Source organism: Catharus ustulatus, chromosome 31 (genome assembly GCF_009819885.2).
Source record: "Catharus ustulatus isolate bCatUst1 chromosome 31, bCatUst1.pri.v2, whole genome shotgun sequence".
Taxonomy (NCBI): Eukaryota; Metazoa; Chordata; class Aves; order Passeriformes; family Turdidae; genus Catharus; species Catharus ustulatus.
This window is the reverse complement of record NC_046251.1, coordinates 2,526,019-2,541,162: the sequence shown is the minus strand read 5'-3', so window position 1 is coordinate 2,541,162 and position 15,144 is coordinate 2,526,019. Positions and strand designations below refer to the sequence as shown.

Genomic DNA, 15,144 nt, shown 5'->3' with positions numbered 1-15,144 from the left:
GGGGGACCCTCCCTCCCCGCAGCCTCTGGGCAGGGCACCGACTACTTCCCGTAAGTGCTGCCCTCGCTGCCAGGAAAGGGGGGGCTCGGGGGGGTTGCAGAGCCCGTTGTCCAGCGCTGCCCCGCGCATGGCAGCTCCCACAGAGCCGAGTCACGGCGGCCCTGACCAGCAAGGAGGGGGTGGACGAGAGGGTCCCCTCTCCATGGGTGCTGAGCACCCCGGGCAGAATGGGGGACCCAGCTCCGAGGGGTGCTCTGCCTGAGCCCTGCAGCCCCCAGCCCCTCTGTGCACCCCAGCTGGGGGGTCTGGACCCTTATGCTAACTGGGGGGGACCTCGTAAAGGGGGTCCCTCTCCCTCTGACCCAGCGGGGGGCTCCTCTGTCTCCCGGGCACCTTCGGCCCCTCTATCCCTGCTGCTGCTGGGTTTCTCTGCCTGGACCCACCAGCCCCTCACCTTCTATCCCGTGAGGGTCTCCGACCCCTCCCGAAGGGAAATACCAGCAGCCTTACGTCCTTCAGCCCCTACCCCTCATCCCGAGGGCTGTCCCGCATCACCCGAGCCCCTTTCCCCGCCCCTCCGAGGGGACATCCGCAACCTCCAGCTGGGAGACCCCTCCCCTCTCTCCGTCCCGCAGCCCCGGGTCTCCCCGGCGGGGCGGAGCCGCTGTCCGCTATAAAGAACCGATACCGGCAGCCACCGCCCTCCCGGTGCAACCATGAGCCGCCGTGACCGCGACCCCCGTGTGCCGCCGCCCCTCACCGTGGCCCCGGGGCGGCTGGCGGCGGCGGCGGCAGCGCGGGGCGCGGAGCGAGAGGAGCTGGCGGCACTGAACGATCGTTTCGCCGCTTTCCTGGAGCGGGTCCGGGCGCTGGAACGGCAGAACGAGACCCTCCGTGCCGCTCTGGGCCGCGCCACCGCCGCCACCGGGCCCCGCACCGGGCTGGTGCAGGGGGAGCTGCGGGGGCTGCGGGAGCGGCTGCAGCGCCTCGGCCGGGACCGGGACCGGCTCCAGGCTGAGCGGGACGGGCTCGCCACCGACCTGGCGGCCCTGCGGCAGCGGTGGGCCGGCGGTGGGGCCGTGGGAGGCAGCGGGATGGGGACCAAGGATGCGTCGGGATGAGGGGTACTGGGGATGCGCTGGGATGAGGGATGTGACTGGAGGGTGTGCCTGGGGGAGCAGGGAATGCAGCGGGATGAGTGATGGACTGCGGTGGGAGTCGGGGATGTGTCAGGATGAGTTATGGATGGGATGGGGACTGGGGAACGCGCCACGGAGGGACTGGGAGATGCGCATGAGGAATGTGATGGGATGAGACTTGCACCAGGATGGGGACGGGTGGATGCAGCGGGATGGGGATGGGGGAGCCCCGGGGAAGTCGGACTGGTGAATTTTCAGGGAAGAGGAGCCCTGGGAAGGGATTCGCTCAGCACTGGGACAGGCGCTCGGGATGCACGGAGGGCACTGGGAGGCGCTGGGAGAGCTGGGCTCTGCGGAAGGGCGGGGCACTGGGAGGGGCAGGGCAAGGGTGAGGGCACTGGGAGGGGACTGCTCCGAGCGCTGTGGGACGCCCCATCCCAGTTCACCCCCGCTCTGGGTGGAGGGGGCTGCAACAGGAGGCAGGAGGAGGAGGGGGGGGTCTGCAGTCCCGCCCCCACCTCCCTCTCATCCATCCCTTGCTGTCCCCAGGCTGGAGGACGAGACACAGAAGCGTGAGGATGCCGAGAAGAGCCTGGTGCTGTTCCGCAAGGTGAGGGGACTGGCGGGGCCCATCCACTACCGAATCCTCATCCCCCACCACCCCCGGGGGCGCTCCAGGGTGTTTCCCATCCCCTCCGCGCTGCTCTGCAGCTCATCCCAGGCTCTCCCACAGGACGTGGACCACGCCACGCTGTCTCGCCTGGAGCTGGAGCGCAAGGTCGAGCTGCTGATGGACGAGATCGGCTTCCTCAAGAAGCTGCACGAGGAGGTGGGGCCAGGGTGGGATGGGGCGAGGTGGGGCAGGTCAGGTCCTTGTGGCACGACGTGATGCTCACGCTCCCGCGCAGGAGCTGCGGGACCTGGAGGTGAGTGCCCCGAGCCCGGCGGGGCTGGCAGAGGTGGAGGTCTGCAAGCCGGAGCTGACGGCTGCGCTGCGGGAGATCCGCACCCAGTACGAGAGCATCGCTGTCAAGAACCTGCAGGAAGCCGAGGAGTGGTACAAGTCTAAGGTACCCGGGGCTGGGAGGGATTTTGGGGTGGCTGAGCCATCCCAGAGCCCTGACTCGCCTGGCCCGCGCAGTTTGCCGACCTCTCAGATGCAGCAAACCGTAACCACGAGGCGCTGCGGCTGGCCAAGCAGGAGATGAACGAGTCCCGGCGGCAGATCCAGAGCTTGACCTGCGAGGTGGACGGGCTGAAGGGCGTGGTGAGAGCCGGGGAGTGTTTGGGGGGGGGTGCAAGGACCAGACCCACCCCGGCCCTTTGCAGCCCTTTGCTCCCCTGCAGAACGAGGCACTGCAGCGGCAGATGCGGGAGATGGAGGATGAGTTCGGGGAGGAGATCGGGAACTACCAGGATGTGGTGGGGAGGCTGGAGCAGGAGATCCAGCAGATGAAGGAGGAGATGGCGAGGCACCTGCGCGAGTACCAGGACCTGCTGAACGTCAAGATGGCCCTGGACATCGAGATTGCCACGTACCGCAAGCTGCTGGAGGGCGAGGAGAGCCGGTGAGGGGAGCCCGGCATCCCTGGGAAGGTCCCCGGTTCGAGCCCCTCCGGTTTTTGTGGGATTTTCTTTGGAGGAGGCAGCTCCAAGCCTTGTTCCCACAGGAAAACAAGAGGTTCTCATGGGAGCTGAGATAAAGGCAAGGCCAGGGGCTGGAGGGATGGTGGGGGAGCTGCCTCCAGCTCCGCTCCGGGTGCCAGCCTGGCAGCCCATGGGCACAACCCCCAGCTGAGCTGGGATGTGGGTCACGGACTTGAGGGTGTGGAAGGGGTCACTGGCAACTTCCAGGAGTCCCAGACCCTCCTCATCCTCCTCTCCCCTCCAGGATCACCATCCCACTGCAGCCCACCACCTCCTTCAGCATGAGAAGCTCAGGTGAGCGACAAGCTGGGGGTCCCCTGCTATGTCTGGGGGTCTTTTTTGGGGGGTAGAGATCGTGTGTGGGTGTGGGTGGGTCCCTGTGCTCATGCCCAGGGTGTCTGGGGAGGGGCATGGGGTGCTGATGACCCCTCTGTGCCCAGTGCTGGAGCCCCAGCCTGCAGAGAGCTCGGCACGGAGGATGGTGCTCATCAAAACCATCGAGACACGGGATGGGCAGGTGAGAACTGGGGGTGCCCTGCCTGGGAGACCCAACCCTGCCATGAGACTGATCCCCAAATTCTCTTGCAGCAAGTGGTGACAGAGTCGCACAAGGAGCGGGCGGGGAAGTGACACAGAGGAGCTGATGCGATTGCCCCGAGCCCATGGTGGGGGTTTTGCCAGACCCTGCTGCGTCCTGGGCGGGGCACGGAGCAGAGCAGAGGGGCTGGGAGTGCCCCAATTCCTATTCCTGCTGTCAGCACCACGGGACAACGCTGTGGTGTGTCCCTGTGCCTTTGCAGTGTGTCCCTGTGCCTTGTCCCCGCACTATTTATCGCTATTTATTGCCTATTTATTATCCTCCCATCCACAACCCCACTTGTATTTAATATCGAGTGTTCCCCACGCTGCCCTGGGGCCGAAGGGGTCTCGGCTTCCCTCCCGCCACCAGAGCTGGCACCGGCTGCCCCAGGGGCTGGCGGATCCGGTGACATCCAAGCGCTGTCCCCTCTGGTGTCACCGTCTCGGGGAGTGGGGCAGAAAGGGAAGCAGCGCCCGGCTGAGAGGGGATCTGCATCCCCAGAGCCCCTCTCCATCACCACCACTCCCATTTTGGGGGGGTCTCACCTCCCCTCCCATCACTGGAACCGGTACCGGTGTCACCACCTCGGGGAGCCTCAACCCCGCTCCCTCCCGAGACCCCGCGACTTCCAGAGGATCGAGGGCACTCCCGGTATCCCGGAGGGCTCCAAGCCCATGGAATGTCCGGTCAGAACGGGATCAGTGCTCCCGGAACATCGCGGGACCGGAGCGGACACCGGCGGGAGCGCCGCGCTCATTCCCCATCGGCACCACCAGAGGGCGCCACCGGCCCGGCCCGATCGCTGCCGCGCGTTAATTACGTATTAATTACGTATTAATCACGCATTAATTAGGGGTTAATTACAGCGTGACGAGCTCTGGGTGTGCGGGGAAACACCCTGATTTCTCTAACTGCGTTATTTCAAGAATTTTTTGGCATGACTGCGTTACTTCGAGCAACTTATGCAAAGTTGCGTTCATGCAAAATTTGCGTGTTAGTTATTTTAAGCAAATATTTTGCACTATTTCATGATTTTCAGCATTTTTCGAGTCGCTGATTGAATTGTTTAAAGCAAATTATGCACAATTGCGTTATTTAAACAAATCTTGCCCACTTACTTGCATTATTTAAGCAAATTTTGCACTATTGCGTTATTTTAAGTATTTTTTTGCATCACTGTGTTATTTTAAGTAATTTTTTGCATTATTGTGTTATAGCAAATTATTTAAAATTGCATAATTTCATGGAAATTTGGCATCATTAATTGCATTATTTTATGCAATTTTCGCACCAATAATTACATGAACAAAGTAATATAAAATCGCGTTATTTTAAGCATTTTTTCATGATTAATTACCTTATCTTAGGTCATTTTTTTGCGCGAAAATTGAATTATTTTAACCTATTTTTGCATCATTAATAGAATTATTTTAAGCCGCTTGCATGATTTGAAGCGTTAATTGTGATATCGCTCACTCTGGGTCTGCAGGAACAGCCCCAGATCCCTGATCGAGGGTGGGGGAGGTTTGGTCACTGTCAGAGGACCAAGGAGTGACCTGTCCACCCCTCCCCAGGACAAGATCAAGCCGTGGTGACAAACACAGAGTCCCCTGAGAAAGGGTTTAATGAGGGGAGGGGGTGGCACTGCTGGTGCTCGCACAGACGGGAGGGACAGACAGACAGACAGGTATGAACACTATGTACAGGCACTCCCCTGCCCCACCCCTGGGGATCTGCCCCCCTGGAGCAGGGCTGGGGGCGCTTGCAGTCCTGCCACACTGGGATTTGGGCTTGGGGGGCACTGGGAGCACTGGGATGGGGCCGGGGGCTCTTTGGTTTCAGCTGCACGGGGGCGAGTGGGACACGCTCCGAGGAAGGGCCCAGTAAAACCAGTTCCCCACACCAGAGGTCACCTGGAGAACTGGGGCTGTGTCTGTGACCCCTCCTGGACGAGGGTGACACTGAGGCTGGAGAAGGGGGGGGCTCAGGGGTGTTCCCCACTCCCCCCAGGCACAAACCTGTGTGTGAGGCCAATTCCCACCTGTGCCCCACCCCAGGCGGCAGAGGTGCCCACCTGAGGGCAGGTACCCCCCGTTAGGACAGCGAGTTGAGGAAGTGGCTCTCCCCTGCCAACGTGCTCAGCATGGAGCTCATGTCCCCCACTGCCATGTTGGCACCCCCAGGTGAGGGCAGCAGGAGCCCCCCGGCCGGGCTGGGGGGTCCGGGCACTGCTGGGGGGGTCTCCACATCCTCCACGATGGCAGCAAAGTCAAGGTGCGTGTTCTCCAGGTCCAGTGAGTCCAGGCTGTTGGCCACCTGCTCCCCCGAGTCCAGGTAGTAACAGGAGGTGCCCCTGAGTCCCTCGGGGCCGTAGTGGCCGCTCCCCCCGCAGCTCGCTGCCCCCTGGCCCAGCAGCTTGTGCCCACCTTTGCCCCCCTGCCCATGGGGGCTCTGCCCTGGGTAGTACAGAGGGAGATTCCCAGGCCCCTCGGGCATGGGGCGGGTGGGGGGCAAGCGTGGCAAGCGCCGGGCACTGGCGTCCATCCCCTCGTAGCCATGCCCTGGTTGTGCCAGGCTGCCGGGGTAGCTCAGGCTGGGTTGGTGACCCGGTGGTTTTGGGCCACCTGGAGGGTGTGGGATCATCTCGGGGCTGAAGCAAGGAGGGCTCAGGAGGGGCTGGGGCTCTGCCAGGCTCTGCAGATGATCTGCTTTGGGTTGGTAACCGCAGTACCTGGGGCTGAGGTACGGCGGGGCTGGCACAGCCTGGCACTGGCCAGGCTCGCTGCCCAGCCCCACGCCAGCCACGCTCCCCTTGGGCGGGGGCTGCTCCCCCCACATCAGCGCCTGCTGCGCCTCCACGTAGTTCCGGACCATCACCTCTTTGGTCTGCAGGGTGGGGGTCTGGGCTCTGCGGGCTCCCGGGCTGGCCATGCCCATGTACCCGCCCGGTGCCGGTGCCGCAGGGGGGAACCCGCCCGGCCCCACCTCCACGGCGTGCCCGAAGGCGGCGGGGGACGCTGCGGGCCCGGCCAGTTTGGCACCGGGGCAAGGAGCAAGTGCTGGGCTCGGCGCTGGGTATCGCTGCTCCGATTTGATCTGGAGTCGGTTAAACCGGTGCCCCCTGGAAAATTCGCTGTCTTGGCACGAGCTCATCAGTTTGGGATGCTGCCCGCAGGCGCTGGGATGGGGGTACTCGATGCTTTGATGGGGACAGTGTGGCCCGGACATGGTGGGAGCTGCAGCACCGACACCGTGCCTGGAGCTCATGTCCAGCGTGCCCTGGGGGTGCCCATCCCAGGGCTCCGGCACGGCCCCGTTCCCAGCAGGCAAACTGGGGAAGCGCTGGTTCATCTGGCACTGCGGGAGGGAGAACTCGGGCTGCAGCAGCCCCTCCTCCATGTCCCCATGCGTCCCCACCATTGTCCGCTGAGCACCGTAGATGCCACCCTGGAGATCCACACCAGTGCCCTGGCATGGGAAGCTTTCCTCGGGATAGCTCAGGTACTGATCCATGTCCAGCAGGCCGGACTCGGGGCCAGGACCCCCCATGCTCTCCAGGAAAACGTTCTCGGTGATGCTGGGGGGGCGTGGGGAGAAGCCGTGGCGCTGCAGGTTGGCCTCGGAGCCGCCCAGGGGCTGCAGTGCTGTCCTGGCCACGCCCGGCACGCTCACATTCCCCACGCTCTTAAAGCGCTGCACCCTGGGCACGGCCGGAGGCTTGGCCACCGTCCGGGCAGGGTCACTCGCCCGTCGCACGCCGTGCCGAGGCACCAGGTGAGCAGGAACACTGCCTGGGTAGCCGGGCTGCTCGTTGGAGCTGTGCCTTCTCAACAAACCATTGGCGATGCAGCGAGGTCCGGCAGGCGCGGGGTAACCCCCGGGCACGCCACCGTGGCCACCTGTGGCCACCTGCTCCACGCTGGGCAGCGGGGTGGGCGGGGGGCCGCCCGTGGCTGCAGCGTACTTGGCCTTGAGGCGATACCGCTGTGCCGGGGTGAGGCTGCCCACCCCCGGCAGCCCCCCACAAACGCCGGCGTCGCTGGAGCGCCGCGACTCGTCCGGAGAGATGGGATCGTAGCCATCCCCCGGGCACGTCCCGCCGGGCATGGCACCGGCCTCGCCACCCAGGCAGGGCCCAGGCAGGTACGGGGACACCAGGGAGGAGCGGCGGCTCACGGTGTAGGCAGAGCTGACGGTGCTGGTGCCGCTGCTCCGGCGCTCGCTCAGCGCCGCCAGGCCCAGCTCTGCCGCCGACAGCTCGGCGATGCGCCGGTGAGAGGCTGGCGGTGGCACCGGGACACCGGGCACGTCCCCGGGCAGGCCTGGGGGAGACAAGCAGGAGTTACCCCGGGACACGGTGGGAATGTCAGAGCAGGGACAGGAGGCACCTGCAGAGCTGGGAGGTGGCTCTTCCGTGGTTAGAGCCTGTGAGGACAGGGAGCAGGGGGCAACAAAGATGGGCAGAGGCTCATTTAGGTTGGAAAAATGATGGAATGGTTTGGGTTGGACCACCCAGTTCCACTCCCTGCCACAGGGGCAGAGACTCTTTCCACTAGAGCAGATCACTCCAGCCTAGCCTTGGATGCTCTCAGGGATCCAGGGGCAGCCACAGCTTCCGTGGGCCTGCCCACCCTCACAGGGAGGAATTCCTCCCAATATCCCACCTAACCCTGCCCTCCTTTCCAGTGTGAAGCCATTCCCCCAGCCCTGGCCCTCCATGCCCTTGTCCAAAATCTCTCTCCAGTTCTCTCAGAACCCCTTCAGGGCTCTAAGGTCTCCCCAGATTTGGGGTCCAGCAAGGAGTGGAAACCTCTGGCTGCCCACCAGACCTCTCCCCACACTTCCCATGGGCCAGGCCCCACATCCCAGTGGGGGAGGCACCCCGATCTCACCTGCTCCAGGGATGGGGGGCAGGTTCAGGCCCTTGGAAGCCGCAGGTTTCCTCAGCTGCTTCAGTTTGTCGATGCGAAGGTTTTCCAGTTTGTGGAGGGCCATGAGCCCTGAGGTGCCCATGGGCTCCCCAGGCACCACATCCTCCAGCGTGGACAGGTCCTCGTAGCTGCCACCAGCGTTTCCTGCCATCTCCACGCCGCTGTCGTTGTTGGTGGTGCTGCCCAGGGGTGAGTGGTCGCTGCTGCACGAGGATTGCCCGCCTGGGCTGGGCTGAGGCTTCTGGGGAGAACCAGAGCACGGCCAAGAAAAGGGGGTCAGGTACCCAGGACACCCTCAGAGCCATCATGAAGGTTGGAAAAGCCTCTGAGATCACTGAGTCCAACTGTTAACCCAACACTGCTGTGTTCACCACTAAACCACATCCCCAAGTGCCACATCCCCAAATGCCACATCCCCAAGTGCCACATCCCAGGTTTTTTTTTAATATTTCATGGATAATTTCTGGATACAGGGATGGTGACTCCACCACTGCCTTGGGTAACCCATTCTAGTGCTTGAGCACAAAAAAATTTCACTAATATCCAACCTAAGCCTCCCCTGGAACAGCTCAAGGCTCTTTTCTTGTCCCATCACTTGGGGATGATCCCCCTCCCTCCCCCCTCCACTGCCCCTGCAGCTCCTCACCAAGGCCAGCTCAGGCACCAGGAGCTTCCCATCGTCCTTCCGAGCCTCGCTGGAGCCGTTTGTGTCCTTCTCCTGTTTCATATCCGGGGGGGCACTGGGGGTTGGCAGTGCCCTGGCCGGCCCCACGTCCCCTCGGTGTTTTTTGGTGACGTGGGCGTCGGGGCCGTGCACGGTCTTGACGTGTTTGCGCAGGGAGCTGGGGTCCGTGTAGCGCTTGGTGCAGCCGGGGATCTTGCACACGTACGGCTTCTGCCAGGGAAAACCGGCGGGGGAAGAGGAGGGAGGATGTCAGCTCCACCCTCCCCAAAGGTAAATCCTCTCCTCATCACCCTCTGGAGAGAGCTGAGGGTGCAGAGGAAGGAGGGAGCTCCCCAGGAGCGGGGTAAAGAGATCACAAGGGGAATGCTGGTGATATTGAGAGCAGGAAAAGAGAGAGTTGAGGCACACAGGGGTAAAACCCAGCGATGTGGGGAGTTCTCAGAAGCACAGGGGAGCCCTGGGTGGGGCCGTACCTCGTTGGAGTGGGTGCGGTTCTGGTGCTTGGCGCGGTCGGAGGCGTTGGAGAAGGCTTTGTTGCAGCCCTCGTGCTCACACACGTAGGGTTTCTCACCCGTGTGCGAGCGCAGGTGGGTCTTGAGGTTCTCCAGGCGGGAATAAGCCTTGTTACAGCCCTCAAACTGCAGCAGAGAGAGGTGGCACGTGTCACACACGTCACCAGGCCTGGGAGCACGTCACCCCTCATCCCACACCCCTGGCACGTCCATGGACACACCATGGATCTCACCTGCCCTGCTCAGGTGCAGCCCCACACCCCCTTCTCCCGGGGGCTGTGCCACCTCCTTGTGCCCCTGGCCATGGCAGCTCCTCAGAGAAACCCCAAACTGGGATTGACAGCAACACCCAGCTCCCCATCCTGATTAAATTCAGGAACATATTCCAAAGCATGGCACAGTGCTGAGACCATGGGACTCTGGGTTTAGATGGGATGTTGGTTTAGATGGGATGTTGGGAAGAAATTCCTCCCTGTGAGGGTGGGGAGGCCATGGCACAGGGTACCCAGAGAAGCTGTGGCTGCCCCATCCCTGGCAGTGCCCAAGGCCAGGTTGGACAGGGATTGGAGCACCCTGGGATAGTGGAAATGTCCCTGCCCATGGCAGGAGAGGGGATGGGATGGGATGGGATGGGATGAGATGAGATGAGATGAGATGAACCAAACTTTTCAAAACATTCCATGAGCCCCACACCTGTACCCACCCACTGCCCACCCCCTTCTGCCACTCCACAGACCCCACAGCCTCCAGCTGCTACACTTGCACCCCCTCTCATGCTCTACCCTCATTTTTCCAGCTCACCCAGAATTTCTGAGGATTTTTTAGCATCTCACCGTGCACTTGTGAGGTTTCTCTCCCGTGTGACGCCTCATGTGCACCACCAGCATGTACTGAGCCTTGAAGGGCCTCTGCTCCCGGGAACACGCTGCCCAGTGGCACACAAACTCCTTCTTCTCCCCGTGGATGTGCTCATTGTTGATGTGCTGAGGAGGGAGAGGAGCGTCACTGGTGGCACTGGGGAGGGGGACAAGGGACAGGGAGATACAGGAATACCATGGGAGAAAGGGGTGTGGAGGGATTGGAGAGGACTGGGATGGGAGGAAGGGACATGGACAGACTGGGATGGGAGAAAGGGACATGGACAGACTGGGATGGGAGGTGGAGACACCAGAGTTTGGGGAAGAACAGGTCAGGTGATGTTTGGAGGAGGCAGACAATGCAGGGAATGTTTGAGGGATACTCTGGGAGGACCAAGAGCAGCCAGAAAGGTCAAGATGGTCCAAAGCATGGTCAGGGGGATATAGGAGAGTTGGAGGAAGGAAATCTGGAGCAAAGGAAGGAGTCTGGAAGCACCAGTGGCTGAGTAGAACTGGGGGATGCACATCCCTCCCTTCCCAGGAGGGAACTTCCAGCATCATGGTGAGCTCCCAGGGCGGGGGGTTGGGAACTGGGAGCACTGGGCTGGTCCAGGGGGGTGTGGGCCAGCAGCCTGAGGGTAGTTTTGGGATGGGAACACCTCAGCAACCCCTGACTCACATGCACCAGCTGCTCCTGTGTGTCGAACTCCTTGGCACAGCCGTCCCAGTAGCAGTTGGTCTCATACACAGCCTCACACTCGGGTTTCCCATCCTCCTTCTCCAGCTCTTCCCGAACATCCAGCATGCCCAGCAAGGGGTCCTGGGGGAGCACAGGCAGGTGAGTGCAGCCACGTGTGTGACCCCACAGGAGTGGTGCTGGGAGTGTGGGGATGTCAGGGGGATCTCATGGCCTGGGGGGTACCTGGGTGCCTGTGGATGCTGGGCTGGAGATGTCACCCTCAGATCGTTCCTCAGGGAATTTGGCACTCAGGGGGCTGCTCAGGCTCCACTCCAGCTTCAGCTGCTGCCAGGGCAGGGGAATTGGGAAGCAGTCAGCATGGAGATGGTCACCAGAACACGAATTACATGGATGCCTGGCTCACATGGATATGTCTGACACAGATTCCCCTCTCACATGGATCCCACTCACATGTGAGCTGGGGAGCTCACACAGATCCCCACTCACACTGATCCCCACATACAAATTTCCCTCTCAAATGGACCCCACTCACACAGATCCCCTCTCTCATGAATTCCCTCTTACATTGATCACCTCTCACATGGATCCCACCCACATGGATCCCCAGCTTACACAGATCCCCACTCACACAGATTCTTCTCTCACACAGATCCCCACACACAGATTCCCCTCTCAAATGGATCCCACTCACACAGATCCCCAGCTCTCACAGATTCCACTCACACAGATCCCCTCTCATGAATATCCTCTTACATTGATCCCCTCTCACAGGGATCTCTCTCACATCGATCCCCACACACAGATTCCCCTCTGACACGGATTCTTTCTCACACAGATCCCCTCTGACACAGCCCCTCTCACATGGATCTCCCCCCCCCCCAGATTCTCCTCTCAAATAGATCCCTACGCACAGATCCCCTCTCACACAGATCTCCTCTCACACTGAGCCCCTCTCACACTGATCCCACTCACATGGATCCCCAGCTCACACAGATCCCACTCATGCAGATCTCACTCACATGGATCACACTCACACTGATCCCTCTCACATTGATCCCCTCTCACACTGGTCCCCTCTCCCAGGGATCCCCTCTCACACTGATCCCCTCTCACACTGATCCCTCTCACAAAGATCCCACTCACATGGGTCCCCAACTCACAGAGATCCCTCTCACAGGGATCCTCTCTCACAGGGATCCCCAGCTCACACAGATCCCTCTCACATTGTTTCCTTCTCACACTGATCCCTCTCCCACAGATCCCCTTCTCCCAGGGGTCCCCTCTGACACTGAACCCCTCTCACAGTGAACCCTTCTCCCGCTGAACCCCTCTCACAGGGGTCCCCTCTCACACACATCCTCTCTCCCAGGGATCCTCTCTCACACAGATTCCCCTTTCACAAAGATCCCACTCACATGGGTCCCCAACTCACAGAGATCCCACTCACACTGATCCCTTCTCCCACAGATCCCCTCTCACACAGATCCCTCTCCCATAGATCCCCTCTCCCAGGGATCCCCTCTGACACTGAACCCCGTTCACACTGACCTCCTCTCACACAGATTCCCCTCTCACTCAGATCCCACTCATGCAGACCTCACTCACATTGATCCCACTCACACTGATCCCTCTCACATTGATCCCCTCTCACAGAGATCCCTCTTCCAGGGATCCCCTCTGACACTGAACCCCTTTCTCACAGATCCCCTCTCCCACAGATCCCTCTCACGCAGATCCCCTCTCACACTGATTCCCCTCTCTCACATTGACCCCCTCTCCCACTGACCCCCTGTCCCACAGATCCCCTCACCCAGGGATCCCCTCTGACACTGAAACCCTCTCCCAGGGATCCCCTGTCCCACAGATCCCCTCTCCCTGGGGTCCCCTCTGGCACTGATCCCCTCTCCCAGGGGTCCCCTCTCCCACTGCCCCCCTGTCCCACAGATCCCCTCACCCACAGATCCCCTCTCACACTGATTCCCCTCTCTCACATTGACCCCCTGTCCCACTGACCCCCTGTCCCACAGATCCCTCTCCCAGGGATCCCCTCTGACACTGAAACCCTCTCCCAGAGATCCCCTCTCCCTGGGGTGCCCTCTCACACAGATCCCCTCTCCCTGGGGTGCCCTCTCACACAGATCCCCTCTCCCTGGGGTGCCCTCTCACACAGATCCCCTCTCCCTGGGGTGCCCTCTCACACAGATCCCCTCTCCCTGGGGTGCCCTCTCACACAGATCCCCTCTCCCTGGGGTGCCCTCTCACACAGATCCCCTCTCCCTGGGGTCCCCTGTCCCACTGCCCCCCTGTCCCACAGATCCCCTCTCCCAGAGGTCCCCTGTCCCACTGCCCCCCTCTCTCACAGATCCCCTCTCACAGGGATCCCCCCCTCACACAGATCCCCTCTCCCTGGGGTCCCCTCTCCCACTGCCCTCCTCTCCCACTGCCCCCCTGTCCCACAGATCCCCTGTCCCCCTGTCCCCCCGTACCTGGCAGTGTTTGAGGCCCCCCCGAGCAGGCGGGTGGTGCAGCAGCCCCGGGCGTGTGGGCAGCTCGTGGGAGCTGCAGGGTGGGGGAGGCGTGTACAGGTGGCCTTGGCCCTTCTGCTGCCCAGGTGGGCTCTGGTACCCCAGGGACGGGCTGTGGACACCAGAGGGACGAGGTGACACCGTCAGGAGACAAGATTGAGGTCTGGGATCCCATCCATCCTTTCCCCACCATCCCACCCTGCTCCCAGCGCTCCCCAAGCTGGGAATGGGCACTCAGCTCCCAGCCGGGCTCCCAGTGCCAGGGGGCTGAGGGCAGGTGCCCACCTGATGGTGCTGATGGACAGGTGCCCATAGGAGCCGCCGGCCGAGGCACAGCGGGAGTTGATGAAGGCGACGAGGGAGTTGGGGGAGGTGCGGATCACGGTCTGCAGGTCGATGCTGGAGTCGGACAGGGGGGAGATGGACAGTGCCCGCTTCTTCCCCAGCTTCCCTGCACCACGGGGCGTGGAGAACCGGGAGCCTGGGGGGGCAGAGCAGGGGGCACTGCCCTCAGCATGGTCCTGGGGGGCTGGAGGCACCCCAAGGACACACACCGGGTGGGTGGAGGCTGGAGGAGTGCCCTGAGTGTGTCAGTTCGCTTCGGATTTAGAACAGAGAGATGCTTAACTCCTCAAAGGAATCCCCCCCAAAACCGGAGACTCACCATCAGCAGCGTGCTCAGCTCCTGGTGCCAGCCCGTACCCGCGGTGCCCGGGCTGATGGCACACGGGGAAATCAAGTCCTGCAGGAACGAGGACAAGTGAGCTGGGGGTGGGACAGAGACCCCCGGAGCACCCCTGACCTCGGGGGGTGCATCCGGAGCCTGGAGCCCCCTCCATGACCCACCTGGCGGTCCCGGGGCGGTGGGGGCTGGTCCGTGGGGTGGGTGCAGGCAGCAATGCTCGCTGTAACCGGCAGCCGGGGGTCCCGCGGGGTCGAACATGTCGCGGTGGGGCCCGGGGGGGTCTCAGGGGCACATCGGGGTGGCGGCGGGGACCTGGGGGGGGTGGGGAGAGGTTGGGTGTGGCCGCCAGGGGGCGCTGCAGCACGCGGGACCTCGCTCCCCGGGACTGGATTTAAATTAAAATAGCAGAGATTTGGGGATTTGGGGAAGAAATTCCCCCCTGGGAGCGTGGGGAGCCCTTGGAACAGGTTGTCCGGAGAATTTGTGGCTGCCCTTGGAACTCTGGAATTGTTCAAGGCCAGGTTGGATGGGGCTTGGAGCAACCTGGGGTAGTGGAAGGTGTCCCTGCCCATGGTGAGGGGTCGGAACGTGACTTTAAAGTTCCTTCCAACCCAAACTATTCTGGGATTCTATGAAATGGAAAAGCGAGGCACAGCCGGAATCATTCCCGGGCCAAAGACCAGAGCTGGCTCCCTACTCCTCCCTTCCCAGGGATTCTCCAGCATCTGCAGGTCCCACCCAGCCCTGCCTTGCCCGTGGGTCCCCACCCTGCCCGCGGGTCCCCACCCTGCCCTGTCCCACCCACGCATCGCGCCCCTGCCACGGGGCTCAGCCCAGCCCACCGCCGATCCCTGCCTGTGGGGTCCTGCCCTGAGCCTGGTCC

General features: G+C 62.2%; 2 protein-coding genes across 2 annotated transcripts; one reads left to right on the top strand and one right to left on the bottom strand.

Annotated features, from left to right (window-relative positions):
- Positions 1 to 701: 701 nt before the first annotated feature.
- PRPH (peripherin) lies at positions 702 to 4,701 on the top strand. The gene is made up of 9 exons (XM_033083235.1): positions 702 to 1,060; positions 1,689 to 1,749; positions 1,873 to 1,968; positions 2,048 to 2,209; positions 2,281 to 2,406; positions 2,487 to 2,707; positions 3,031 to 3,080; positions 3,227 to 3,303; positions 3,375 to 4,701. Exons 1-9 carry the CDS (start codon positions 717 to 719, stop codon positions 3,414 to 3,416), a joined length of 1,179 nt encoding a protein of 392 aa, XP_032939126.1. The 5' UTR covers positions 702 to 716; the 3' UTR covers positions 3,417 to 4,701.
- Positions 4,702 to 5,435: 734 nt separating this feature from the next.
- LOC117009003 (zinc finger protein GLI1-like) lies at positions 5,436 to 14,553 on the bottom strand. The gene is made up of 11 exons (XM_033083161.1): positions 14,423 to 14,553; positions 14,241 to 14,318; positions 13,862 to 14,057; positions 13,538 to 13,688; positions 11,274 to 11,375; positions 11,031 to 11,171; positions 10,328 to 10,477; positions 9,456 to 9,620; positions 8,944 to 9,192; positions 8,259 to 8,538; positions 5,436 to 7,688 (listed from the first exon to the last, which is right to left on the bottom strand). Exons 1-11 carry the CDS (start codon positions 14,517 to 14,519, stop codon positions 5,461 to 5,463), a joined length of 3,837 nt encoding a protein of 1,278 aa, XP_032939052.1. The 5' UTR covers positions 14,520 to 14,553; the 3' UTR covers positions 5,436 to 5,460.
- Positions 14,554 to 15,144: the final 591 nt, after the last annotated feature.